The sequence below is a fragment of the Danio aesculapii genome, chromosome 5 (assembly GCF_903798145.1).
Source record: "Danio aesculapii chromosome 5, fDanAes4.1, whole genome shotgun sequence".
In the NCBI taxonomy this organism is placed as follows: Eukaryota; Metazoa; Chordata; class Actinopteri; order Cypriniformes; family Danionidae; genus Danio; species Danio aesculapii.
In genome coordinates, this window is record NC_079439.1 from 46,318,769 (window position 1) to 46,343,602 (window position 24,834).

Here is a 24,834-nt window from a genome sequence, read left to right on the forward strand (position 1 = left end):
GATTAGAGATAAATATTTTAAAAGTGCTCCAGAAGGCACCTTTTCAAACATTTCCCTTAAAATATTTCCCGAATAAAAACGTTCTCTAACATCATTTAAAAATACACATTCTATTAAAATATGTTTCATTATCAAAATATTCTTACACAAGTCACAAATAGGTTTTTCTTCCCCTTTCAATAAATATACATGTGTGAGTCTTGAGTGTCCGATTCTACATCTCGGATGTACAACCTGGTCATGTCTGTTTTCAAAACTGTCATTACTTTTAATTCATTTACAAATGGATTCACTTTATACAGTTTGTTATTCCTACATTCATCCCATTCCATTTGCCTTTATCATTAACATACAGATTTAAAACAGGTTTAATATCAGACACAGGAATTTTACATTCTGTTCTCTCCAACTGTAGCTGCTTTATCTGCACGTTCGTTGGCTATACATTACATTTTACAAAGAGTGTTGCAGAATATTAAGCTGAAGTCTCCTTTAGTAAAACATCATGCTTTGATGGATGATTTTAGCTAACATTTGCAGAAAACTGAAACAGTATTACTGTCCTTGAAGACAAATTCTTTTCAGTTTGAGAAGGTGAACGTTGGCAGGATCTTTCAGTTTAGTCCTAATCATTAACTTTGGTAAGAATACCCCACTTAGTCTCTTTATATACTTTGATAGATTTATCTTCCAGCTTATTAAAGTGAGAGTATAGCATAAGGCTAGAGAGGCTAGTGACTAGTCCCAAATTTCCACTTGCTCTTATTTGAAAAAAAGAGACATTCAGTACAATATGTAAATTGTATCAATACTCCCACTCGTGACTAAAGTGATTAGTTATGTATTTGTTCCACACTTCTTTATGGGATCTTTAGAAAATTACTGTTTAATTTTTAACTGCCCACTGAAACTGAACTAACAGATCACAGCTTGCTGTCCTTCTGAAATCTCAGTGTTTGGTCAACAATTTTCATAATGTACATTAGAACAAAAATGTTTTAAATATCTCTGCATAAATAACTAATTTGGATACTTTATATTATAAGTTGTTTGTTCATTTCTGGCTTTCAAAGATTAAATTGTTTTCTCATGGTCTGCTTGTTTCTCAGTGATCATCAATGACCTTGTCAGTTTATTACAAGGGCACGTTCACGACTGTGCAATGGTTAGATATTAGGAAATGGCCTAAAGGTTTGTGTTTATGTGCATGTTGTGAGTTTACTGGATAAGACATGTCAGAGCGAAGGGTTTGAAGGTCATTATTCGCAAAGCACACACACTTTATCTCCTCCCCATAGCTCTTGCTGATTTGTCATTCGCTCATCCAGTCACAATTAAATTTACAAATCCGAGAGTTTAAGGAGCTCCCTGCAAACACTCAGATTCCTCTGTCACTTACAGTCTCACACACATACAGCGGTGGATTTATTAACTCTGAGACATTTGAGATCCTGCCGCACTATAAAAAGATGGGAGTGGGTAAGTCTGATTCGACTTTATACACTGTTTTATTCATCAGTATTGAATGATGAAAACCTTTAACTCACAGCTTGGTAAGTTTAACCAAAAAATCTACCGTTGTGTATTGACAATGTCATTTGAATACCTGTGTCTTTCTTCCTTTTGTCGAACACAAAAGAAGATATTTTGACAAATATTGGTAATCTGTTTCTGTTGATGACAGAATTGTATCTTTTTTTTGGTGAACTATCCATTTATTATATGTTTAGATGTATTGCAGAATTTAAAATAATAATAATAATAATAATAATCTAAGTTAATAATAATAATCTAAGTTAATTTGACAATCTTTGTCTCTTTTTCTAAAGAAAGTCCTGAGCCTTCAGATGCTGATTTCACCTATGGTAAGAATGCCTCACAGTTACTAACACTCTTAAATGAAAGTGACGATATATGGCATGCATGAAATGTGGTCAATAACTCTAAATAGTTTGTGTTTTTTACATATGTTAAACATATTTAAGTGTTTTTTATTCAAATTTAAAGAATTAAGAGCTCAATGTCATGTTGATTTGCAGTACTGAGTCAAGTAATTTAATTACTTATAGAGTAACTAGTTACTTTTCAGACAAATAAATTAGAAAAATAATTTAAATACAATTGTAATAGTGCAACTAGGGGTGACACGGTGGCTCTGTGATTAGCACTATCACCTCACAGCAAGAAGGTCACTGGTTCGAGTTCGAAGGTATTTCTGTGTGGAGTTTGCATTTTCTCCCTAAGTTTGCATGGGTTTCCCATAGTCCAAAGACATGCACTATTGGTGAATTGAATAAATTATATTGGTTATAGTGCATGTGTGTGAATGTGAGAGTGTATGGGTGTTTCCCAGTACTGGGTTGCAGATGGAAGGGCATCCGCTGCGTAAAACATATGCTGGATAAGTTGGTGGTTCATTCCACTGTGGCGACCCTTGATGAATAAAGGCACTAAGCCGAAAAAAATGAATGAATGAATAATATGCAACTACTAATTGATAATTAATTACTTTTTAGAAGTAACTCACCCAAAACTGGTTATAAATTAGTTTGTTTCCATCTTATTTTATATAATTCAAGACAACTGCTGAACTTCCTAAACAAGTCTTTAGGAAACGTATTAACTGTAACTGTCTCTCTGCTTATGTCAGATTATGAGTTAATCAGAAGAGGCGGACTGATCTTCGCAGCTGTTTTGTTCTGTTTGGGCATGGTTATCATATTCAGTAAGTTTAACATCCAGACAGTCTACAGCATACTTACAATATATTAAAGAATAAAGAAACACATACAGACTAAAGCTTCCCTGTATAACCAAATGTCATCTTTTCTGACAGGCAAAAAACTCAGATGTGGAAAGTCCTCTGCTACGTGAGGCACATATAAAATTTTTACAATAAAAGATACAATAAAAGATAAAGCACACTCGTTCTCTCTCTCTCTCTCTCTTACCTCTTGATGTGTCTTCTGTGCAGGCATGAAGATAATGGTGATCTTTGACCTCTCCTTCGTTAACCTTCACTGTGAGCATTAACATACAGTGTTGCACTTTTAACAGGAATATTTCCAGTCAGCATTACATCATATTTTATGAATTACAGGCTTTAACTTTCTGTCAAGAGAGGGGTTTTAAATGACATTTAAAAGGTCATTTCCTTTCTTACCAGACTACACATTTGTCTTAGATACTCTCAATAAAAATACAGATTCCCAATGTAGAAGTGTATTATATTACAGGATTTTAGACGTATTTGTATTTATTCAATTATCAAAACTGCCTGTCTTACTATGTTTTATGCAGGTATTGGGACACTTCAATATTTTCACCAAGGATGACAATATCATTATCACTTTTGGGTTTCAACTTACATTCATACATATATTGTCAGATGAATACTGTAACTTTTTCAGTTCTCAAGATCACAATAAAATGTTCAAGATGACTCATAAGTTGCCCAGTCTGTTGAAATAATGATATGATTATACAAAAGAACAAAAGAATATTATATTTATATTAGAATTTTATTAAATTCTTCTCATTTTATATATATATATATATATATATATATATATATATATATATATATATATATATATATATATATATATATATATACAGAGGAAATACAAATTAAAGATTTTTTGAGTTTATTGATTACTCCTATTTAATGTTATTCTGACAGGAGTTTTTAAAGTTACTTGTATTCTGAAGCACTGTATTAAAACTTAAATTACATAAAAGAACATTGATCAAAATTAGAGAACTCTTTCAGATGTCTTCCAGTTATTCATGTTAAACTGGCACATGTTGGTAATCTGACAAACTATTTAACTGGCAGCTTAACGTTCCAGTTTTCACTGACTTTGCAAGAGGGTGAGCAGTTTTACAGTGATTGCATCCTTCCAACAGCAGGTCTTCCAGATGAAGGCCGAAGCGATGACACTTTCAGCCACAACAAGAGAAGCTCAAAGATTTCTAGAATAGTGCATCTTTACACTGCCACTAACTCATTCAAGTCCCCCCAAAATAACTTTAAAGATATCAAAGATAAATGCATGTGAGGACAAAAGGTCTCAGTGGGCAGTCGATTGAACGCTACAGGTGAAATTGCTCACCATTTCAGCTCTGAACAGGGTAAGGATTCTTCTCTTCATGCAGTTTGTCGAGGATTAGAGAATTTAGACTGAAGGCCCAGTCTGTTAACAGCAGACCTGTAGCAAGGGGGAACCCACTCCCACTGACAAAGGTCCAGAATTTGTCCCATACATGAGCTCATTTGTCTTATTTTGACTGCTAAGCCATCATAAATTGTGAACATAACCCATAAAGGTCTTTAAGACCAAGTGGAATCTGATGTAAGTAAAGCCATCTCTCACTTCTGACCTACTGTATATTGTTGTTAAATAGAGAAAACATTTTACAAGGAAATTTTATTCTAAATCTCGGACCTTGTTCTTGAAAGAAAAAAAGGCCAATAAAAAAGTGTGAAGCACCAAAAGTGGATCATATTAAAATTAATTTTAATACTAATTTGGCTATTGTTGTTATCCATGAGTTTTCAAATGTATTTTTTTGCAAGAGAGGATAGAAAAATCATCAAGTTCTACATAATAATAATAATAATAATAATAATAATAATAATAATAATAATAATAATAATAGTTATTATTATTATTTTTTATTGTTTTATTGTTCAATATTCAAATGGACAAATTCTGAGGAAAGCTGAATGTGCTGCTCAGTTTGTTATTTGCCTAATAAACGAGGCTACAGTTTTTTAATTTAAAACTTCAACAGATTTCTTTTTTCCCCCTATAATGATATATGTAATAAACTTGTATATTAAAAATAAGTATTTTTTCCTTCATATTTCATTATTCTAAATCTTTAGGAAATATTTTAGTACATTAAAAAGTGTGGTTAAGTCGGTTACCATCTGACAAGCTAATCCAGCAAAAAAATCGTGCTTAAAATGTCACTAATTGCAGTATTTAAACCTCATAATTAAATAGAAAATTAAGTGAATAACTGCACAAGGTCCACTTTTAGAAAAAAAAAAAAAAAGAGCCACCCCTTTTACCAGGCCGGCTACAGGCCTCCACACTTTATTAACAGCCTAATAAAAAAGTGTGTAATTTCTCTTTGCTACAGTTTTTGCTGCCCTGATTTTTTTTGTTCTCAAAATGTTTTTTGTTGAAGTGCCTTGATTGTTTCTAACCAAAACGGAAATTTTCCAATATTGAACAATGAAGATTCTATATGACAGAGGCTGATTTAACCAATAAGTGAGGTAAGTGGCTCCTTAGGGCCCCAGGAAATCTGGGGGCCCCCAATAAATATCTAGAAGTGTAAATTATACCTATAAACTATATATAACATTGTTTTCTATTCATATTTTGTATGATGGGCATTAAACAAATACAATTTTAACATAATTAAATATTTTAATACTTAATATACAATCAAATAAAATATTATAATAATGTAATGTTATGTAATAATATTAATATTACAAAATAAAATATCCATCATGGAGAAGTCCAGCAGTCAAATTTATATATATATATATATATATATATATATATATATATATATATATATATATATATATATTATAACTAATATATATTACTTTTAGTTGTAAATTCATTATAAGAAAACCGATCATTTAAAATGTAGAGATTGCATTAATTTGAAAAAGTTAAAAAGAAGAAAAAATCAATATAAATACATTTTAAATAAAAGTAGAAAGGGTGCATTGCTATGGCTGGAATTGCTCAGGGCCCCAAAATCTCTAAATCTGCCCCTGTATATTAATTTTGATCTCTACTCTAAAACAAATTGTTAATTGAGTGTGAAATCTGACAAGGGGTTATTTCAGAGCACGTGACGCGCATTATATTTCTAGAGACAGCTTCGCGCGGTTATTTTTAGACTTGTACATACGATCAGAATTATCTGCAACAACATCAATCACTGTGTCTGTGAAAGGATGCTGCTTCGCCTTTAGGTCGGCTCTGCGTCCGCGCGCGCGCGCTCCAGTTCGGCTCCTGTAATTGGCTCAGCGCTGTGCTGTTGTCCATGCGCCACTGGGCGAGTCTCGGCTGTCTCACTAACCCTCCTTTATCCTCAAAAAAGGAGAGCGAAAGAGGGCAGACTCGGAGTTGGGCTCGGGCGGAGGGACCGCCATTATCGGGAGGCTTGGGCAACCACTTTCGCCCTCGCGCAGAATGTACACATCTTAGCATTTCAAAGACACGCGTGGTCCAGATTGCTCGTCATTTGGCTACGAAAAACTGGATGTTGGGTCTCAGTGTAAAGGGATCGCTGCATGCTGTCTGCACACGGCGAAATCAGCGTTTTATGGCCACAACAAAGGGCATTATAATTGATCAAATCCAACGTGCTTAGGCCGGAGGAAGAATTAAAAATAAGCCTTTTTTTCAACACGGAAACGACTGGCCTCCAAGAAAGGACATTTCTTTGTTTGGATATGTTAGCCGTCGCTGGATTTCCACAGCCGTTTCTATGCGAACGCGAGATCAGTAAGTTGCGCCTGACAAAAATATCCCCTGGAAACTGCAAGTCTGTCAAGCCACTGTCAAAGAGCCCCCGGGGAATCTAACGTCCTCTGCTTTTTACCTAGTCTTTTGTTTGCCTTTATTTCTGGTTTCCAACAACATTGGCCGAGCCGGTGGTAAGCCCTCTCGCGGTGGCCTGGCCGAGGAAAGAGGGATTGAGCAGGGAGAGGGAGGACGGAGAAAGGCACTGGTATGTATGTATTCTCACAGGGGTGTTTCAATAAAAAACAACATTAATAAGCAAAGTAAAACGTGTCACCTGCAACTTTACAGAATTCCGTCGTTTGAGAAGCATATGAATCGACCGTGTTTCAATTAGCGGCGTTCGTAGTGCAGTGTGTGCAAATGCATAAAGTGAGTGCTGTCTTTTGTGCAGGCAGCGCCTTGGCTGCACCGAAAACGGATTTATTTTGCACTCTTATAATCTTAGAATGTTGTAAGTTGGCAGACCTGTTTTTTCACGTGATGTGAACCTTGCCACTGAATTGCAGAGTATTTAATTGTAGTATATGCAACGTAGAGTAGTAGTATTGTAAGTAAGTGTATATATTCGCGTTTAAATACATTGGGAAAATGTCTCAGACAGTAAAGTGTAATGTTTGTTGCAGCATCACACAGGCGATAGGAAGGCAATTCTGAAGCATGACATCCGCATTACGTAGATTTGACTATGCTGGGCCTACTTTTAAGAAGAAGTCTATTATTTTCTTTCTTTGGACTTTTAAATTAAAGATGAGGATTTTGCTTTAGGAATGTGTGTGCATCAATGTCTTTATTTTTTCAATGCACATACTAGACTGAATTGATTTTTTTAAATTGCTGCAAGATGGCATAAGCCAGTACAGGGCTGTCAGATCATCAGGTTGTCTCTTGGTGTGTCAGCTGAAGGTGAGCCTAAACAGATGGTAGACTCGGATGTCATGTAGCAAAAAATCAAATGGCATTGTCACTAGCCCCCATTTGCTCTGCTCCTAACCCGGCTTGGAATCCTCTAGTCCTGAGATGCCCAAACTAGGGCCTGTGGGCCAAAGTTGGCTCATGGTAACCTTTGATTTGGCCTGCCATCCCATCTGAGAAGAGTGGAAGAATGATGGGGATGGTTTAGAGGTTGTAATTTCAAATCTAATGTAACCTTTTGTTTTATTGTTAACTGAAATTAAACGTTTCAATCAAATATTGTAAATTAATCAGATTTAGTTTAAATGTACATACTGTCACCTGATGGATAAAGGACAATGCAGAGACCTTGGTGAGCAAATCAAGGCAAAGGCAGATTCTGCTTGACTAGTGTATTTAGGATTTAACTCCATTGATCACTATTGTGTTTTTATTGCAATAAGTTATAATTTTAATTGTTTAATTATCATTAGTTAATACAATTTGAATTGCATTTATTTGTAAATATTATGAAATAAATTAGCAAATTAATAATGGCAACTTTTAATTTAATACAGTTTGGAGTATTTACCTTTGGCCCACGGCTCATAATGATATTTGGTTTTTGGCCCTTTACATGAAAATGTTTGGGCACCCCTGTCCTAGTCAAAGCTTCACAGTTGCACAGGGTCTGTATTCGAGATATTAAATTATACTGGAAAAATAGAAATATAAGAGTTTAAGTTAACTGGAGTTGCATACCTGCTATTGATTTTATTGATCTTAAATAGCCATTTTTTATTAAAAAATGCCACAACTTTAACATTTATTTTATGTACCGGTATGTTAATGAAGTGTTTGGTCGCGCATCAAATAAACAAGAAATTACAGTATTCTGCATTTTTTTGCACCAAACTAAATAAGTGTGTTTGTGTTTTGGTTGTTAGTAAAAACAAGATCTCTTGTTAAATAAGATTATTTCTATTAAGTCCTTCTAAATAATAATATCCCTGAATACATGGGGTTTAAAACTGCCCTTAGATAATAGATTAACCCAAAAACCAAAATTGTCTGAAAACACTATCATTTAGGGCTATGCGATTTAATCGAAATCGAATCGCAATCACATTTTGAAACGTTGTGATTAGCTAATCGCAAGAGGCTGCAATATGTAATATATATATATATATATATATATATATATATAATTTAACTTGACTACAAAATGAAATCGCAAATTAAATCGAAATCGCAGTATGTCAAAAAAATTTAAATCTCAATTAGATATTTTCCCCAAATCGCACAGCCCTACTATCATTACTTTTTTTGTGGAACTACTCTATGAATTTAAGATTGGGAGAAGAAGATTTGGAGCTGCCAAGCTGTCGAATGACAAAAAGCATCATGAAAGTAGCCCAACAACTTAAATTTTGGTCTGTTTTTCAAATCAAGCTATGAAATGGCTTCAGAAGTCACGGATAAAGCCCATCATATTGACCACTTATGATGCTTTTATGGTGTTTTTGTGTCCTTTTCTGAAGCTTGAAAGCTCCAGTCCCCATTCATTGTAATTGCATAAAAATAGCAATTGCATTATTTTCCCATATAACATCCCCCTCTTTGCATTCTATGAATAAGCCATAAGCATTTGGAATGACAAATAAGGAAGTGGCAAAATAGATAAAGAAAATAAAGAAAGCGTTAAATGTTAACAGTCTGTTCACCAGTTCTCATTTATTTAATTGTGCTTACCGTTGGATTGCACTATTTAATGACTTAAAAATGTAGGCTAAGTGCTAGAGTTCAGTAGGGAGGAAGTAATTACCTAGCTGCTTTTTACAGTTATTTGAGATTTTCTGCATTTAATATGTTTTGACTTGGTTGTTTTGGATGAGGTATTATTTAATTAAATATTTTATAACCTGATCTAGACATAAAACCTGATCATTACAGAAGAAACTGCATATAGCACCCAGCAATGACATGGCAACATTTTTCAAAGCACTTAGAATACCAGAATAAACAAATAAACTACAAATTTGCTGTTGTTTAATATGATGTTTGTTTGTAATGTGTGAGCCATGTGGTATTTATATTTTGCTGTTGTAAAATATATTTACATTTAGTTTGAAATGTAAGTAACTACTTAAGACAACAGAAAACTTATAACTCCTGCAAATGAACTTATAAGGAATTTCAGTATTTTAGTGGTAGCAGTAACACTGGTTAAGGATTATAGTGGGTTAATGCTGGAATTACCCAGTTATATTGCTTGTATATATTTATGTCTTTGAGAACACACTATTATGCTACAGATGCAAGCAATATGTCCATTAAGATTTAAAAAGTGCAGTTAAGTAGTATTTGCCCATTAAATTTAGTTTAATACTCTTTAAGTGGAGTTTTGTTTAAAAAAGTACATACAACTTGCATATTCAATACTTGTAAACAAAAAAAAAAAAGAAAAGAAAAAGAGAGAGAAGTGTTTTGCTCAAAAGTGTCTTTTTCATTAAATTTCACAATGCAAACGTGTAGTCCCACATGTATTCATATTTTTAACCAAAACCTTTACTAATATTCTTTTCTAATACATTGAGAAAATAGGTCAGGTTAGGGAAAGTATTATATTCAATGTTTGATATCAAATTAGTTTCTTTAATTTTAAAGTGATAATTCACCCTCAAAAACATTTACTCACTCTTTACTCTCACTCAAGTGGTTATAAACCTTTATGAGTTTCTTTATTAAGTTGAACACAAAAGAAGATATGAAGAGATAGAGGCAAAAGCCTCTAAATGCCATTAAAAATTTTCATTTAATATGAGCGTTTTTCTATTTTTTCCTTGTGTATTTTCAGATATTTCATTGGTATGGTGATGAATAGATTATTTCATTCCTTTAAAATCCAATAACAGCATATAAACAGAAGACTGAAAAAAATGCTAATTTTAGAAGAACATTTCAGATGCATTTAGTTTTTGGTTTTTGCATCTGAACTCTTCATATTTTGAAGGAAGCTGAATACCTGTAACAATTGACTTCCATAGTAGGAAAAACAAATGCTATATATCGCAATAATTACAGGTTTCCAGATTTCAGCTTTTTGTGTGTTTACAAGATAACAAAAGCTCAAAGAGGTTTTGAACAATTGAATGGAGAGTAAATAATTACAGAATTTCCCATTTTTGGGTAAACTATTGCTTTAATATCATTGGGAAGTAATAAAGTAGTAAATAATTCTTTTAAATATGCCTTTTGGCAAACAAAGTCCATCATTTTGTTGATAATTGGTTTGCTCTCTTTTTCTCTTTCTCATTTAGGTTTGCCCCAATTCCTGCTTCGTTTCATCAGGCCCCTCTCTTATCACCAATTAGTCCCCTGTAAAATAGGCAAAACATGCAAGCAGTTTTCTTGACCTGAAGGGATGACAAAAAATCTGAACTAAGGCCTTGATTTTAAATCAAATACAGAGCCCCTTGACTTTAACATTTTATGGACACATTTTAAAAAGTCTGCCTCTGTCAGCCTTTGGGGCATGGCAAGATGAATGCCTGTGTACGATGATGATGGCTAAAAAGCAAGAATCCCGGCTGCCAATCTACAACCTTGTTGTTGTTGGCCTGTCGGGAACTGAGAAGGAGAAAGGGCAATGTGGAGTTGGCAAATCCTGCCTTTGTAATCGCTTTGTTCGGCCTAGTGCGGATGACTTCCATCTCGATCACACCTCTGTGCTAAGTACTAGTGACTTTGGTGGCCGGGTTGTCAACAATGACCATTTCCTGTTCTGGGGGGAGGTTGGGAGAGTTTTGGAGGATGGTGCAGACTGCAGAATGCATGTGGTTGAGCAGACAGAATTCATTGATGACCAGACGTTCCAGCCCCATCGTAGCACAGCCTTATTGCCCTACATCAAAAGAGCTGCCTCCACCAAACTGGCTTCTGCGGAAAAACTCATGTACTTCTGCACTGATCAGTTGGGCCTGGAGCAGGACTTCGAACAAAAGCAAATGCCCGAAGGCAAGTTGCAGGTCGATGGCTTTCTGCTTTGTGTTGATGTCAGTCGTGGTATGAACCGCAACTTTGATGATCAAATGAAATTTGTCACCAACTTGTACAATCACTTAAGCAAGACAAAAAAGCCTATTGTGCTGGTTCTCACTAAGTGTGATGAGGGTGTGGAGCGATACATCAAGGATTCTCATACCTTTGCCATTACAAAAAAGAACCTGCAAGTTGTTGAGACTTCAGCACGGTCCAATATCAATGTTGACTTGGCTTTTCTTACCTTGATCCAACTCATTGATAAGGGAAGAGGTAAGCCTAAGATCATACCTTACTTTGAGGCATTGAAACACCAGAGTCAACTGATAGCCTCTGCAAAAGACCGCTATGAATGGTTGGTGAACCACATTGTGAAGAATCACAATGAAACTTGGCCAAACATCAGCAGACGTATGCAGACGTTACCTGAATATAAGGAATATGTGTTTTTAGAAGGTACAGGTAAAGCTAAGAAGTTATTTCAGCAGCACATTCACAGACTTAAACAAGAGCATACTGAAAGACGTCGTAAAGCATACTTGAGTGCACTTCCACTTGCCTTAAGTAGCTTGGTGTCGGAGTTGGATGAAATCGAGCATTTAAGCTGGTCTGGGGTCCAGAAAGTGCTCGAGTCTAAAAAAGACTTTGATCATTGGTTTGTGGTACTTGACGATGCACCATGGGAAGACACACCACATCTTGACAATATGGAGGATGACCGTATCCCTTTTGATGTCCTAGACACCACGGCTGCTGAAATCCTCTTTGATGCACACCTTGAACACTTGCGCAATGAATGCAAGCGTGCCCAGATGCGTCATGAGTTCAAAGGAAAATTAGCATCTTCACCTTTCGTTACTCCAGGCAAGCCCTGGGAGGAGGCTCGAAGCTTCATCATGAATGAAGACTTCTACCAGTGGCTTGAGGAGCCAGAATATTTGGACATTTATAATCGTCACCAGAAAGCAATCATTGACAGGGCAAAAGAAGATTTTCAGGAGCTTCTGCTGGAGTACTCTGAACTCTTCTACGAACTTGAGGTGGATGCCAAACCTAGTAAAGAGAAAATGGGAGCAATTCAAGAAGTGTTAGGTGAAGAACAACGCTTCAAGGCACTTCAGAAATTGCAAGCTGAAAGGGATGCTTTAGTGCTGAAACACATCCATTTTGTTTATCACCCTACAAAGGAAACATGCCCAAACTGCCCACACTGTGTTGACAGCAAAATTGAACAAATTCTAGCTTCATGCTTCCCTGCACAATATCCTTCCTTTGGAAAGTCGCATATAACTGATGCAAAGGTAGATAGGATCAATCTTGTTATACTGGGCAAAGATGGTCTTGCTAGAGAATTAGCCAATGAAATTCGGGCACTGTGTACTAATGATGATCATTATGTGCTTGAAGGAAGAATGTATGAGCTTGTCCTTCGGCCAATTGAGGGCAATGTTAGACTTCCTGTTAATTCGTTTCATACATCCACCTTTACTCCCCATGGATGTCTGTGTTTGTACAATTCAAAAGAGTCCTTGTCCTATGTTGTAGAAAGCATTGAGAAGTTGCGAGAGTCCACGCTTGGCAGAAGGGACAGCCAAATGGCTCAGCTTCCGCTGTCCCTCTTATTAGTAACCAAAAGAGGTGTTGGAGGACTGGGTGATATCGGTGGTGAGACTGCTCAAGCGTTAATCTCACAGGGTCAGCAAATAGCCATAAAACTGCAATCTAACTACCTGGAACCTTCCTCCCCAGGCACTGGTTATGGGCGAAATGTGAATGAAAAGCAGATAAACCAGGTTTTGAAAGCTCTACTTGAAACAAGGAGGACTTCTACATTTCGTAGCTGTTCTCCACCTGCACCTCCACTGCCTCCATGTATTCGAGACTTACAGCAAGACCAGAGCCCAGAGGCTGATTTGCGTATCGTCATGTGCCTAATGTGTGGAGACTCTTATGACATTGATCAACTTCTTGCACCATTCCTGCTGCCTCAGCATTGCAGGCCAACTTCTCCCCAGACAAGTGGCACTTCAGTGCTGCTAGAACAAACAATTGGTGGCCACAAGCTTACGATTGAGCTTTCTCTACTGTCATACCACGCTTCTTTTGCTACTCGAAAGAGTCGACTGGTGCATGGCTACATAGCTGTGTATTCTGCTAGCCGCAAGGCATCTTTTGAAACCCTGTGTGCCTTTTTGTGTGAGGTTCAGGACATCATCCCGGTTCAGATGCTTGCAGTGGGGGAAACACAGATTGAGCTTCAGGACTCCGAGTCTGCTCATGAATTATTAGTCCAAGGTGAAGAGCTGGCACATGAACTTGAAGGACGATTTGGCAGTATTGTCTGTGGTCATGGTGGCGTTGTTGGAGGACTACACAAACTAGACCTATTAGAACAATTTTTCACTGAAGTATTAGAAAAGAAAACCATAGTTGAAGCCAGCCATATGTATGAAAGCATGGCAGAAGCCAGTAGCACAAATGAGAATGTGTATTCGCCACACTGTGGCTCCCCAAGCCCTGTCACAATGCTGTTAGATTCTGAGGAAGACATGGAAGCTTCCCCGCCTTACCATGATGGCACACTTACCTCTCACAGTGGATTCAAACTGCCTGACCTGGACTCAGGTGACACATTCTCTGTGATCTCTGACCTTAGCACCTTTGAGAACAAACTAAATAATAAAGTTCTGCCGCAAGTGAGACCCAAACCTAGTGTCACATTTGATCTTAGAAAGCCAAGTTTTAACCCCTATGTGGATGGAGTCAGCCATCGCCGTTCCCTTACATCCAATGTGACGTGGCCTCTAGGAGGAGACTATGATCCTTCAGACTATGCTGAGCCAATGGATGCTGTTTCTAAGCCACGTCCCAGCTATGAAGACAGCATATATTCTGTGCCTCATGACAGCACACAAGGTAAAATTATTACCATACGCAATTCAAATCGAATCCACTCCAATGGAGGAGGAAATGGTTCAGACAGTGAAGGGGATGGCAGCTCATTGGAGAGACGTCGCAAGTTTTCAGCAGCAAGGGTGAAGCCACGGCTTTACCGTGATCGTTCCAAACGTCTAGGGAAGTTCAGCAGTTTCCGCACTAGTTTCTCTATTGGTAGCGACGATGAGATTGGCACACTCTCAAGGTCAAAAGAGGAGGATGTTTCAGCACTGAAGACAGATATAACCAATGAAGAAGGAGAAGATCCCAAAAAAAGAAACATCCTGAAAAGTCTCCGCAGACCAGGCAAAGTAAGTTTTTAGTTATATTAATTATCTTTTTAAAACCTATTTAATTGTCTTTGGGAGGGCTTATAAAGAAGAACAAACATTCCTAATTGTTTTGTACAATTGTCAACTAACCTAACTATTTGTTTTGCTGTTTGCTAGAAAGCAAGACCAAAGCCTCGTCATTCTATCTCTAAGCCTTTGGAGAGTAACTACTTTGGAGTGCCTCTGGTCAATGTTGTTTCCTTCGAACGACCTATTCCAGTTTTCATTGACAAGTGTATTCGTTATATTGAAGCCACAGGTACATTTGCTGCATCTGTTTTACTGTCATACTCACCCCATAACCTTGTGCTTAGGGAACCATATAAGCTTATCATTATCTCAGTGTCCAGTTAAAATTAGACACTTAATGGGCTGTAGCTGTCATAAATCACACCACAGCATTGTATTGCACATTTTTAACCTTTTTGTGACTGGGTTTCAGTTATGATTTATGAAGCAAAGTTTTTGGAATATTATTCATGTAAATATAAGAATTGTTAACATTTTTTGTGCGGTATATTAGAAATACACATTGCAGTTTGTAGAGTTATTTTGGCAGTGATTCATACGTAATGGTTTAACAATCATAGAAAGAAAATAAACCTCAAAATGATTTGAAATAAGAATTTAAAATAAAATTGTTCTTTTTCTCATAGGTTTAACAACAGAGGGTATCTACAGGGTAAGTGGGAATAAGGCGGAGATAGAGGGCATGCAGAGGCAGTTTGAACAGGGTAAGTTCGGAATGATTTGAATAGAAAATTTTTGTGGGCTATATTAATGATGATTGCCTTAAGGTTTTATGGTTTGTGTTAGTGCATGCTGACAGAATGTGCATGTTTTTTGACTACTGGATTTACTCTCTCTTTTATCCATTCTTTCCATCCCTCACTCAATCACTTTTTCATAAATTTTTAGACCACAATCTGGACTTTGTGGAGAAGGACTTCACTGTGAACACAGTTGCCGGGGCAATGAAAAGTTTCTTCTCTGAGCTGCCTGATCCTCTGGTTCCTTACAGCTCACAGGAGGAGCTGGTGGAAGCTTTCAGTAAGATTTCACTTAATAGTGTTTGTGAAGATTATAAGAACATAAATGCATATTCTTCAATTCTTAACTAATAAAGCAAAATGGAGGGCCATTTCATCCATAACACGTTCCCTAAGCCTGTGGGATAATCAAGTTTTGAATTGTTTTTGTGCATAGAAATTAATGATCGAGAACAGAGACTTCACACAATGAAGGACGTGTTAAGACGATTTCCCAGGGAGAATTTTGATGTCTTCAAGTATGTAATGAGCCATCTAAACAAGTGAGTGTCAAAACACCTGCAGTCGATACGTTTTGGAGATCTGTTAGAGGTCCTGTTTAGACTTGGTTGTGAGATGCACTATTGTCAATTTCTTTTACAAGTGGATAATGCTATATATAGGTGGAAATGCAGTCTGAAACACACTCAATAATTTCCAGATGTGGACAAAAATGCATTCAATCAGATTGCATATATAGTGTAGATGAAAAGTTGTTGATGTTTGGTGGCCATTCTCTGTTTGGACCGCATCAGTGAACGTGCCAATCACTTAATCCTTTCTGTGCAAACAGTGTGTGCAGAGGTGTGAAATTACATATTTTAGCAGACAGGTAGGGCAGCTTATCATAATGTCTGGACCAAATATTTTGATTGGACAAACTTTTCTTGCTGTTAGACCTTCCACAGAAAACATTTGGACCACTTAATTTAATGATTGCTTTCTGGACGTGGAGAATTGAACCTAGCATAGCAAAACATGTTTCTGAAGACATTCGCCTATTTCACCTTTAAGCTTTACAGAATGACCAACCAAAACACACAAGTCAGACTTGATGTAAACTTTGTTCTCTGAAATTAGGGTCAACTTGAAGTAAAAAATAAATGCTGAAAGCACAATATTCTTTTAAGAGTCCTCAATCATGAAACCCACAGCGTTCAGAATAGTTTTGCAGCTATCAGAGTAGAAAATAAAGCCACAGCTCTGGTCTTACAGTTTAATGCAAATCAGCATATATATATTTATATTTATATATATATATATATATATATATATATATATATATATATATATATATATATATATATATATATATATATATATATATATATATATATATATATATATATATATATATAATACAATAAACCAATTGAGATTAGGGGTTTTCAGACTCCCATGTCCCAAATTCTTGGAATGCATTGAGGTGTAGCAACACATTACCATTCTCTAGAAATTCTCTAATGGGCCGTTTCCACTGAGTGGTATGGTACTGTTAGGTGTGCTTTTATGGCCGTTTCCTCTGTCAAAAGGTACCAAAAAGGGTACCTAGCACAACAAAAGGGTACCAAAAGGCAGAGTGAGATTTGCAGCTGAACGTTATTGGTTTACAGAGCTATGTCACTAGCTCGTGCACAAGCCAGGAAAATGAAAAAAAAAAAATATATATATATAACGATCCATGGTTAACCCAAGCTTAAACAAACCTTGTTGTTGTCTTGATAAACAGCCACAAAGCCAATAAGAAGAGCAGAATCTACCCTGTGCCCCGTAGTTGTTTACAAGGCCTTCTAAAGCGTGAATGATTTTGCTTTCTCACGTCAAATCTATATTTGAAACGACAAACTTCTTAAGCTGATAACAATGTGCACGTGATTATTGAAGAGTTTCTGACATCCGATCCTTTCAGAAATGGACAAACGTGAGAATGACGCGCAAAAAAACTAAGGAGCAAATTATTTTTTAAGCAACTGCCATGTTGAACTATTATCATCACCTTTTGGACTATTATGAACTCGGAATGACGGAATTAATTTCTAACAAGATGTTACATGTGCTGGTGAAGATTAAAGATACAGATAAGAGGTTTGCACTGACTTTGGGCTATATGTTGCTTGTTGTTTTTGAACCCAAATAACCACTAAATGTATGCTGTGTGTAGTTTTTCTGTAATTGGTAACATATCGGAGACTGTAAGGGTCTGTATGTGTTCATATATGTTGCATTTATTTTATATAATTGCAGATGTAACAGTAGGCTATTTTGCATTGAACTGCAGTTATAATCAAATTGTGTACATAGAAAGGTTAGTAATGAACATTTCTACACAAGTATTGTGTATAAAGCCTCTGTTTTGTGAGAAGTGCTTCTCGTATGCTATGTGAACGGCCCGTACAGTTTTACTTTGACATTTCCTCGAGCGACAATGACGCTGACTTAAACTTTCTGTCATATACCACGTCACCATACCACCATTAGTACCCTTTTGGTAGTGGAGACACAAGCATGATAAAGGTGACACATTCCGTACCGTACTGTACCACTTTGTGAAAACGAGGCATAAGCTTGTTCGCAAAAATCTATTTAAGGAAAAGGTGGTCACACTTTATTTTGATGGTCCCTTTGTTGAATTTAAGTTACATTGCATCTACATGTCAACTAATTCTCATTAGATTATAAGTAGCCTGTTAGGTTGGGGTTAGTGTAAGTTGACATGTACTTTCAAAGTTTCTTATAGTCAGTTAAATGTCTGTTGAAGAAATATACCAACAGATATTATGCAGACAGTATACTAATACTCAAATGGACCATCAAAATAAAGTGTTACCGAAAAGGTTCATAAATACACACCCCCCATAGACCATCTGGTAAGTTAAATGAGGAAAGTGGACTAAAGAGACAGATTGATAAATCAAGTGTAAACAGAAATATGTCCCCACATATCTACTTGTGATCTGATTGCAAAAAATTACCAGCTGGCCAAATGTAAAAGATTCCATAGCTTAACTGTTTCTTTGTTCTCAGGGTTGGTCAATGGAACAGAGTCAACTTAATGACCAGTGAGAATCTCTCCATCTGTTTCTGGCCGACACTGATGCGGCCAGACTTCACTTCTATGGATGCCCTGACCGCCACACGCACCTACCAGACAATCATCGAGACGTTTATCCATCAATGTGCTTTCTTCTTTTACAACCAGCCTCCTGCTGAATCGCCCACTGGCCTATTCGGCCAACCTGGACCACTGGTGCCCTCCGGATTGCCCCCATCCCCCACAGCTGCCCCTTCTTATTGCCCTTCGACCCCACATTTTACCCCTCTTCTTCAGTCCCCACCACATTCTCCCCCTCAGAGCCCACACTCCGCCCCTGCGGAACCACAAACACTGTGAGATGGGGACAATAAATGATGTGGCCCGTTATTTAACCATACATACACTGACACTTCAATGCATGCTTACACATCTACATACATGCGCACACACACAGACATATCTAAATGCCTCTAAAACATGTAGCTTGTTTAGGTCAGTGTTGTTTGTAAAAAAAGTTGAGCTCTCAGTACTTGCTGTACATCAGGGATGCTCAAGACCTTTCTGCTGCATTTGGTTCCAACCTTCTCTGAAAAACGTCTGTAATTTTTAATGTACCCCAAAACCTCTGTTTCGGATGTGTTTGATTAGTATTTAAACTCTTTATAGGACTGCAGTTATTAACACATATCACACACCAGGCAAAGGTCTGTGCGCTTATAAAGTCTTGAACATTGTAACCAACAAAGACTCCAATCACCAAGTCAGCTCTGCCTTCCATGTCGTTTATTACAGAAGGGGGGACGCCGGTGTCATTTCATGAGAGCAAATATACAGTAGTTGTTCTAATCAAGAAGGATAGGAATCGTTTTGAAGGATCTTCTCTTCCTCTCAGTAGAAGGTGATCAATTTTAAATCAAGTTTCTTTCTAGTGTCATCTCTATTTGGATCTATTAGGACACTATAGTCATAAAAACCCATGAAGCACTTATACGTTCAGCCTTTCATCATTTTGGGAGAATAATAGAATAACCTCTTCCTTATTTTCTTTATTTTAAGAAGATGAATGAAATCGCTTTAACTGCAACCATATTCACCACTTTGCCTGGCTGTTGTTCCACTTTACTGTACGCCATGCCTCTGTATGTTAAGTTACAAACACTAAGTATCCAGTGGATTTTGGAAGATGTTTGTTGTGAATTGCTAGCTTTGAAGACTTGAAGTTCTGACAGTTCTGATTGGCTAGAAGGTGATGTCGATGAGGATTTGCTTTGCTGAAAGTCTCCTGTGGATCCCAGCTCATAAATTCACCTAATGGGAGTGTGCGTGCCCTTTCTTTGAAGGCTGGGATTTAAATGGCAGCGGTATCACGTGGTTTTAGGGAATGCACTTCCAGTTAGCGCTGGTGAAGGGCTCAAGATCACTGAGACTGCAGATTTACTCTGACCCTTAAACTCTTTTGAGTCAGCAGCTCAAAACCCTCACACCTTAATTTTGGACTCATGGTATAAAAAAAAATCAAGATTTTGGCATTTTTTTTCTGATGCCCAGTCTGACTGTTTAAAAAAAAAAGTCATTGTTTTTACTTTATCTAAAGCACTTTTCGTCTTTTTATATAGACCTGTGAACGCTGACACTGACTGATGATTGGTTTTGTTTTTTTTGTTTTTTCCATGTTTAAAAGATCAATGGACTTGAAGTTGAATGTGGAGCAGTCACACGGATTAAGCCTAATCTTGGTCAAAAGTTCACTCTTGATGATTCTGCATTCATTAGCTTGTCTTTTGTCTACTGTTATGCTTTTAGATCTCTTGTACAGCCGGAACGTAAATCACAATTTTCCCTTTTGTCATCTGCATTTAACTGAATGGGAATGACTCAGTTCATCTCTTTTCTCCATCTCAAGCTGTCTAAAATCCTTCTGGACAAATCCCTAATGTATAAAGATGCGATTGATTGAGTGTAGATTGTATGTATATTACCATAATACCTTTATTTTATTTTTTTCTCTTAAACCGCAAAGTTTCTGCTGTGAAGGAAATTATTCCTAAGCATATTTTTGCTTGAAATGTCACTTCCTATTTCTATCCAGCCAAGGTAGAAAAGCTGAAGTACCAAAGTAGTGCAATGTGGTTGAAGAGGGTTCAACACCAGTTGTAAATATTTTGATAACGGGTTGGGAATGAGTTATGTCGGATTCAACAAATAGTATTTGAAAAATAGCCCAAATGGTGAAACTTTGAAGATTTGAACATGCTTTCGTTCGTGATCCTTTTCGTTCTGCATATCTGCTGCTTTTCTACCAGGCTGAGAAAGACTGAAAGAATCCCAACGTTACTTGAAAAATGCTATTTTCCTTTCAATATTGAGATTCAGCTTGAAATTTCTAGGATTAGCAACTCATTTCAGCTGTGTGTGTGTGTGTGTGTAAGAATGCAAGCTAATGTGATTAGTCATGAAATGGATGGGTAACTGTGAAGATGGTTATCATAATGGTTAAAAGAATTGAGGCTATTCAAGTGTGCCACAAAATGTTCTATTAAGTAGAAGTGTTTGTAGAAGTAGAGCTTCTTTGGATTTGTAATTTTGCTTTTGATCTAAAGTACTGAGTACTTGCTCATTCTCTGTCTGCTGTTGCATTGTGTTAAGCCCAGAATGTAGAAAAATTTGAAGTCATTTAAACAAATGAAGTGTGTGCTGTTGCACCTCACCAAACCTGACCTGCTGGGTTTACTTACCTGGAATAAACGAACGTGCCCTATAAACTGTTAAACTGAGATTTAGTCAAAATTCTGGATTACATGTGACTGCTGTCGACATCCTGATCTGCTGATTATAGGAATGATTCACCAAAAATAATAATAATGTGCTGTTATCTTACTCACCCTCACCATCCATCCAAGATGAAGATGAGTTTTCTTAAAGAAACACTCCAATTTTAAGAAACGGGCTTATTTTACAACTAGATAAGTTAAGGTTTACCATTTTTGAATCTATTGATTCAGAATATCTCCAGGTCAGGCAGATACACTTTAAGTTTAGCTCTTCATAAATCAGGGAATCATATTAGACCAGGGGTGTCCAAACTCGGTCCAGGAGGGCTGGTGTCCTGGAGAATGCATCTCCAACACACCTGCCAGGAAGTTTCTAGTATATCTAATAAGAGTTGATTAGCTAGTTCAGGTGTGTTTGATTAGGGTTGTAGATAAACTCTCCAGGACACCAGCCCTCCAGGACCGAGTTTAGACACCCCTGTATTAGACCGTTAGCATCTTGTTAAACAATTTTTTTTAATTGTTATCGAGGTAAAGTTGTTTTTATATTCACATGTTCATTAATTTTAGTGGCCTTCATATTGTTGAGCACACTACTTAGAAAATTCGGTCTGAAATCGCATGTAATTGACATCAAATCAACAGTAGCACTATTTAATTGACTGAGGACAGTGTTGTACTTTGATAGTCTCTGGCTGCTAATTTGTTTCCCTGCTCAGAATTTGCAAATAGTACTTTTTGAAATTATATTAGTAATGAGAAGTCAAAATGTGCAAATGTAAAAGCAACTTTACCTCAAAAAAAATAAGTGTTTTGATCGTTTTCTTGTTTAGAGCTTAACCGTTCTGTAGTTACATCATGTACTAAAACCTATGGAAAACAAAGTTTCTAGTGTGATATCGCTAGGAACTTTACTCTCATTCCAGTGTAATAATCAAGAAACTTTACTGTACTATACCTGCAGCAGGCGCAATGATATTACGAGATGCTGTTACAGGGGCTATTTGCAGCCTCTGCCTAATATCGTTGTGCCTGCCGCAGCAAAGTTTATTAATTATTACACCGGAATGAGAGTATAGTTCCTCGACATACACTGTAAAAGTGCTGGGTCCCACACAATCGATTTGTGTAGAGACAACATGAAGGAATTAAGTTAACTTATTAGTTTTTACCAATTTAGGTGGATTGAACATAGTCAAGTTGTGCCCCAAAAAATCTCAAGATATTTGTTGTTTTAGCTCATTTTAAATAAGTAGTTGAAACTAGGGCTGCACAATATATCGTTTCAGCATCGATATCGCAATGTGAACATTCGCAATAGTCACATCGGAGGATATGCAATGTTAAGTTTGTATCACAATTTATCATTTGTATGTTTTGATGCCTGTGATTGTATAATGACTTTAAAAGCATTCAGGAATAGAAAATTGTACCATTTGTGACCTTAATTACGATTAATTTGATTGAATTATTGTTATTTTTATCATTCAGTTACTGTACTTGAATACTGTTAGACTCGGGAAACGATGAAACACTTTTTTTAATTGTATCTTTTTCTTGATTGCATTTATAGATTGTTATGCATGAAAATACTCACAATACATACACTGCAAATTAGGGTTGACGCAATACCATTAATTCATCTTACGATACTATACCACCCGAAGTATCACGATACCAAGTAGTATTGCGATACTGTATTGCAATACTGTAATTCATAACTCAAATTATTAGAAAATTGGCAGAAATACTATATTTTACATGTTATAATAGGTAATTCATAACTCCCTTATTATTGAAGAAAGTACTATTTGCACATCACTTCACCTAAAATGTATTATTTCTTTTTGTTTATTTTGTAGATAACTGACCAACAACAACAAAAAAATACATTAAAATAAAGATACAAATTATACTAAATGAAATTCGTTACAAAATAGCATTTTCAACATAATTAAGCTATATGAAGTGAACATTAAAATAGTTTCTTTTGAATTTATCGTGTAAAGTTTTTAAAAAATTTTCAGTCTTATAAGGTAACAATCCAAAGTGATTCAAAATTTCACTTTGTGAGTCGTTCTTTTTAGGAGATCGTTGTGATTGTTGTAGCTACTAAATCATATTAAGATGAACAGAAATGAACCAATTCAGATGTGTGTTTGAAACATTAGAAATTGGCATGAGCCGGTCTTAGATTCTGATGGTATGACAACCGTGGATATAAATATCACAGTATTTTGATTACTACTTGAAATATATATTTTGTAAATGTCTGAGTAAAACAAAACCTTTTCCCCTTTGTACACAATATATTTTAGTTGGGAAACACTTAATATTCTGGAACAGTAAATATGTCAGGCTGAATGATTCAAATGAATTATTGACTTCTGCTGTCTTAATTTGTTTCAAAACACAGATTTCTTTACAATTTAAAACAGCAGCTTTGGATATGTTTTCTGCTGGAGATACTGTCCTCATAAAAACTAAAAAAAAGATGTGTATTAAAAAAAATCTTACTCATACTTTAGGAAGGGTATAGCAGAAAATTTGGACTGTTTTAAAACCTTGACCACGGTATACCTTGAACACGGTTATCGTCCTATGCCTAGTCAGAAAGCATCAGAAAACTAGCAACGTTAAAGGGCATTTTAGTGACTTATTCACATCCAACATTTTCTGTAGTAGATAGACCGTTAATGACGATACTACTGTTTACAAACTACAGTGGCACCGCCAGTATTTTGGAGCCATATGATCGCGATACTACCATAGTACCAGTAAACCATGCAACCCTACTCCAGATAGCACAGACCACAACGAATAATCCCAATCGATCTAACATTATAAATGCTTTCCAAATAGAGATGTCATCTGGTGAAATTGTATTCATATCGCAATATATATCACAAAATAAAAATATGTTCGAGTGCAGCACAAGTTGAAACAAATGGCAAACATTTTTTTTTGAGTGCAGCCTAGAAAATGACAACTTTCATTATACATCTGCCTTAGTATATGACAACTAAGATATACTATAAGATGTTTTTGCTAAAACTGTGGTCCTTGGTTGATAAAATGCAAGGCAATGCCTTCCAGCAATTTCAGTCAAATAGATAAATTAATAATTAGCATCTGTTTTTCCTGATAATGCATTTGATTAAGGTCTTGTGAAGTGAAAAAATCTGTGCAATAAAGTGAACATTATGACAATATTTTTTACCTTAAAGCTACAGGCTCTGCTCACTCATTCATGACAATCTAGAATGTAATAATATCTGAACATCACTTTATAATACGTCAAATTATTCTCAGGAGCCACAGATAATCATTTTGTTTTGCATAAGTATTAACTTTTTGTTTACGCTTAAAGCTGTTTATTGAATGGCTTTAAGTGACTCACCAACGACCAGTTTCAGCTAAAAATCCTTTCATTATCAAAAAGTCACTTTCACA

The 24,834-nt window shown here is 36.2% G+C and overlaps 2 protein-coding genes across 3 annotated transcripts; both read left to right on the plus strand.

Annotated features, from left to right (window-relative positions):
• Window positions 1-1,312: 1,312 nt before the first annotated feature.
• Window positions 1,313-3,442, plus strand: fxyd2 (FXYD domain containing ion transport regulator 2). 2 transcript variants are annotated; one of them, XM_056457009.1, is made up of 6 exons: window positions 1,313-1,479; window positions 1,830-1,865; window positions 2,651-2,725; window positions 2,837-2,870; window positions 2,975-3,022; window positions 3,101-3,291. In XM_056457009.1, exons 1-5 carry the CDS (start codon window positions 1,470-1,472, stop codon window positions 2,997-2,999), a joined length of 180 nt encoding a protein of 59 aa, XP_056312984.1. In that variant the 5' UTR covers window positions 1,313-1,469; the 3' UTR covers window positions 3,000-3,022; window positions 3,101-3,291. The 2 variants fall into 2 exon arrangements, with proteins under 2 accessions (XP_056312984.1, XP_056312983.1); XM_056457008.1 differs by lacking the exon at window positions 3,101-3,291 and adding an exon at window positions 3,301-3,442 and having other exon boundaries at window positions 1,317-1,479.
• Window positions 3,443-6,080: 2,638 nt separating this feature from the next.
• Window positions 6,081-24,607, plus strand: arhgap35b (Rho GTPase activating protein 35b). The gene is made up of 7 exons (XM_056458345.1): window positions 6,081-6,771; window positions 10,778-14,746; window positions 14,885-15,026; window positions 15,424-15,501; window positions 15,686-15,817; window positions 15,974-16,079; window positions 18,601-24,607. Exons 2-7 carry the CDS (start codon window positions 11,018-11,020, stop codon window positions 18,965-18,967), a joined length of 4,554 nt encoding a protein of 1,517 aa, XP_056314320.1. The 5' UTR covers window positions 6,081-6,771; window positions 10,778-11,017; the 3' UTR covers window positions 18,968-24,607.
• The last annotated feature ends 227 nt before the right edge of the window (window positions 24,608-24,834 follow it).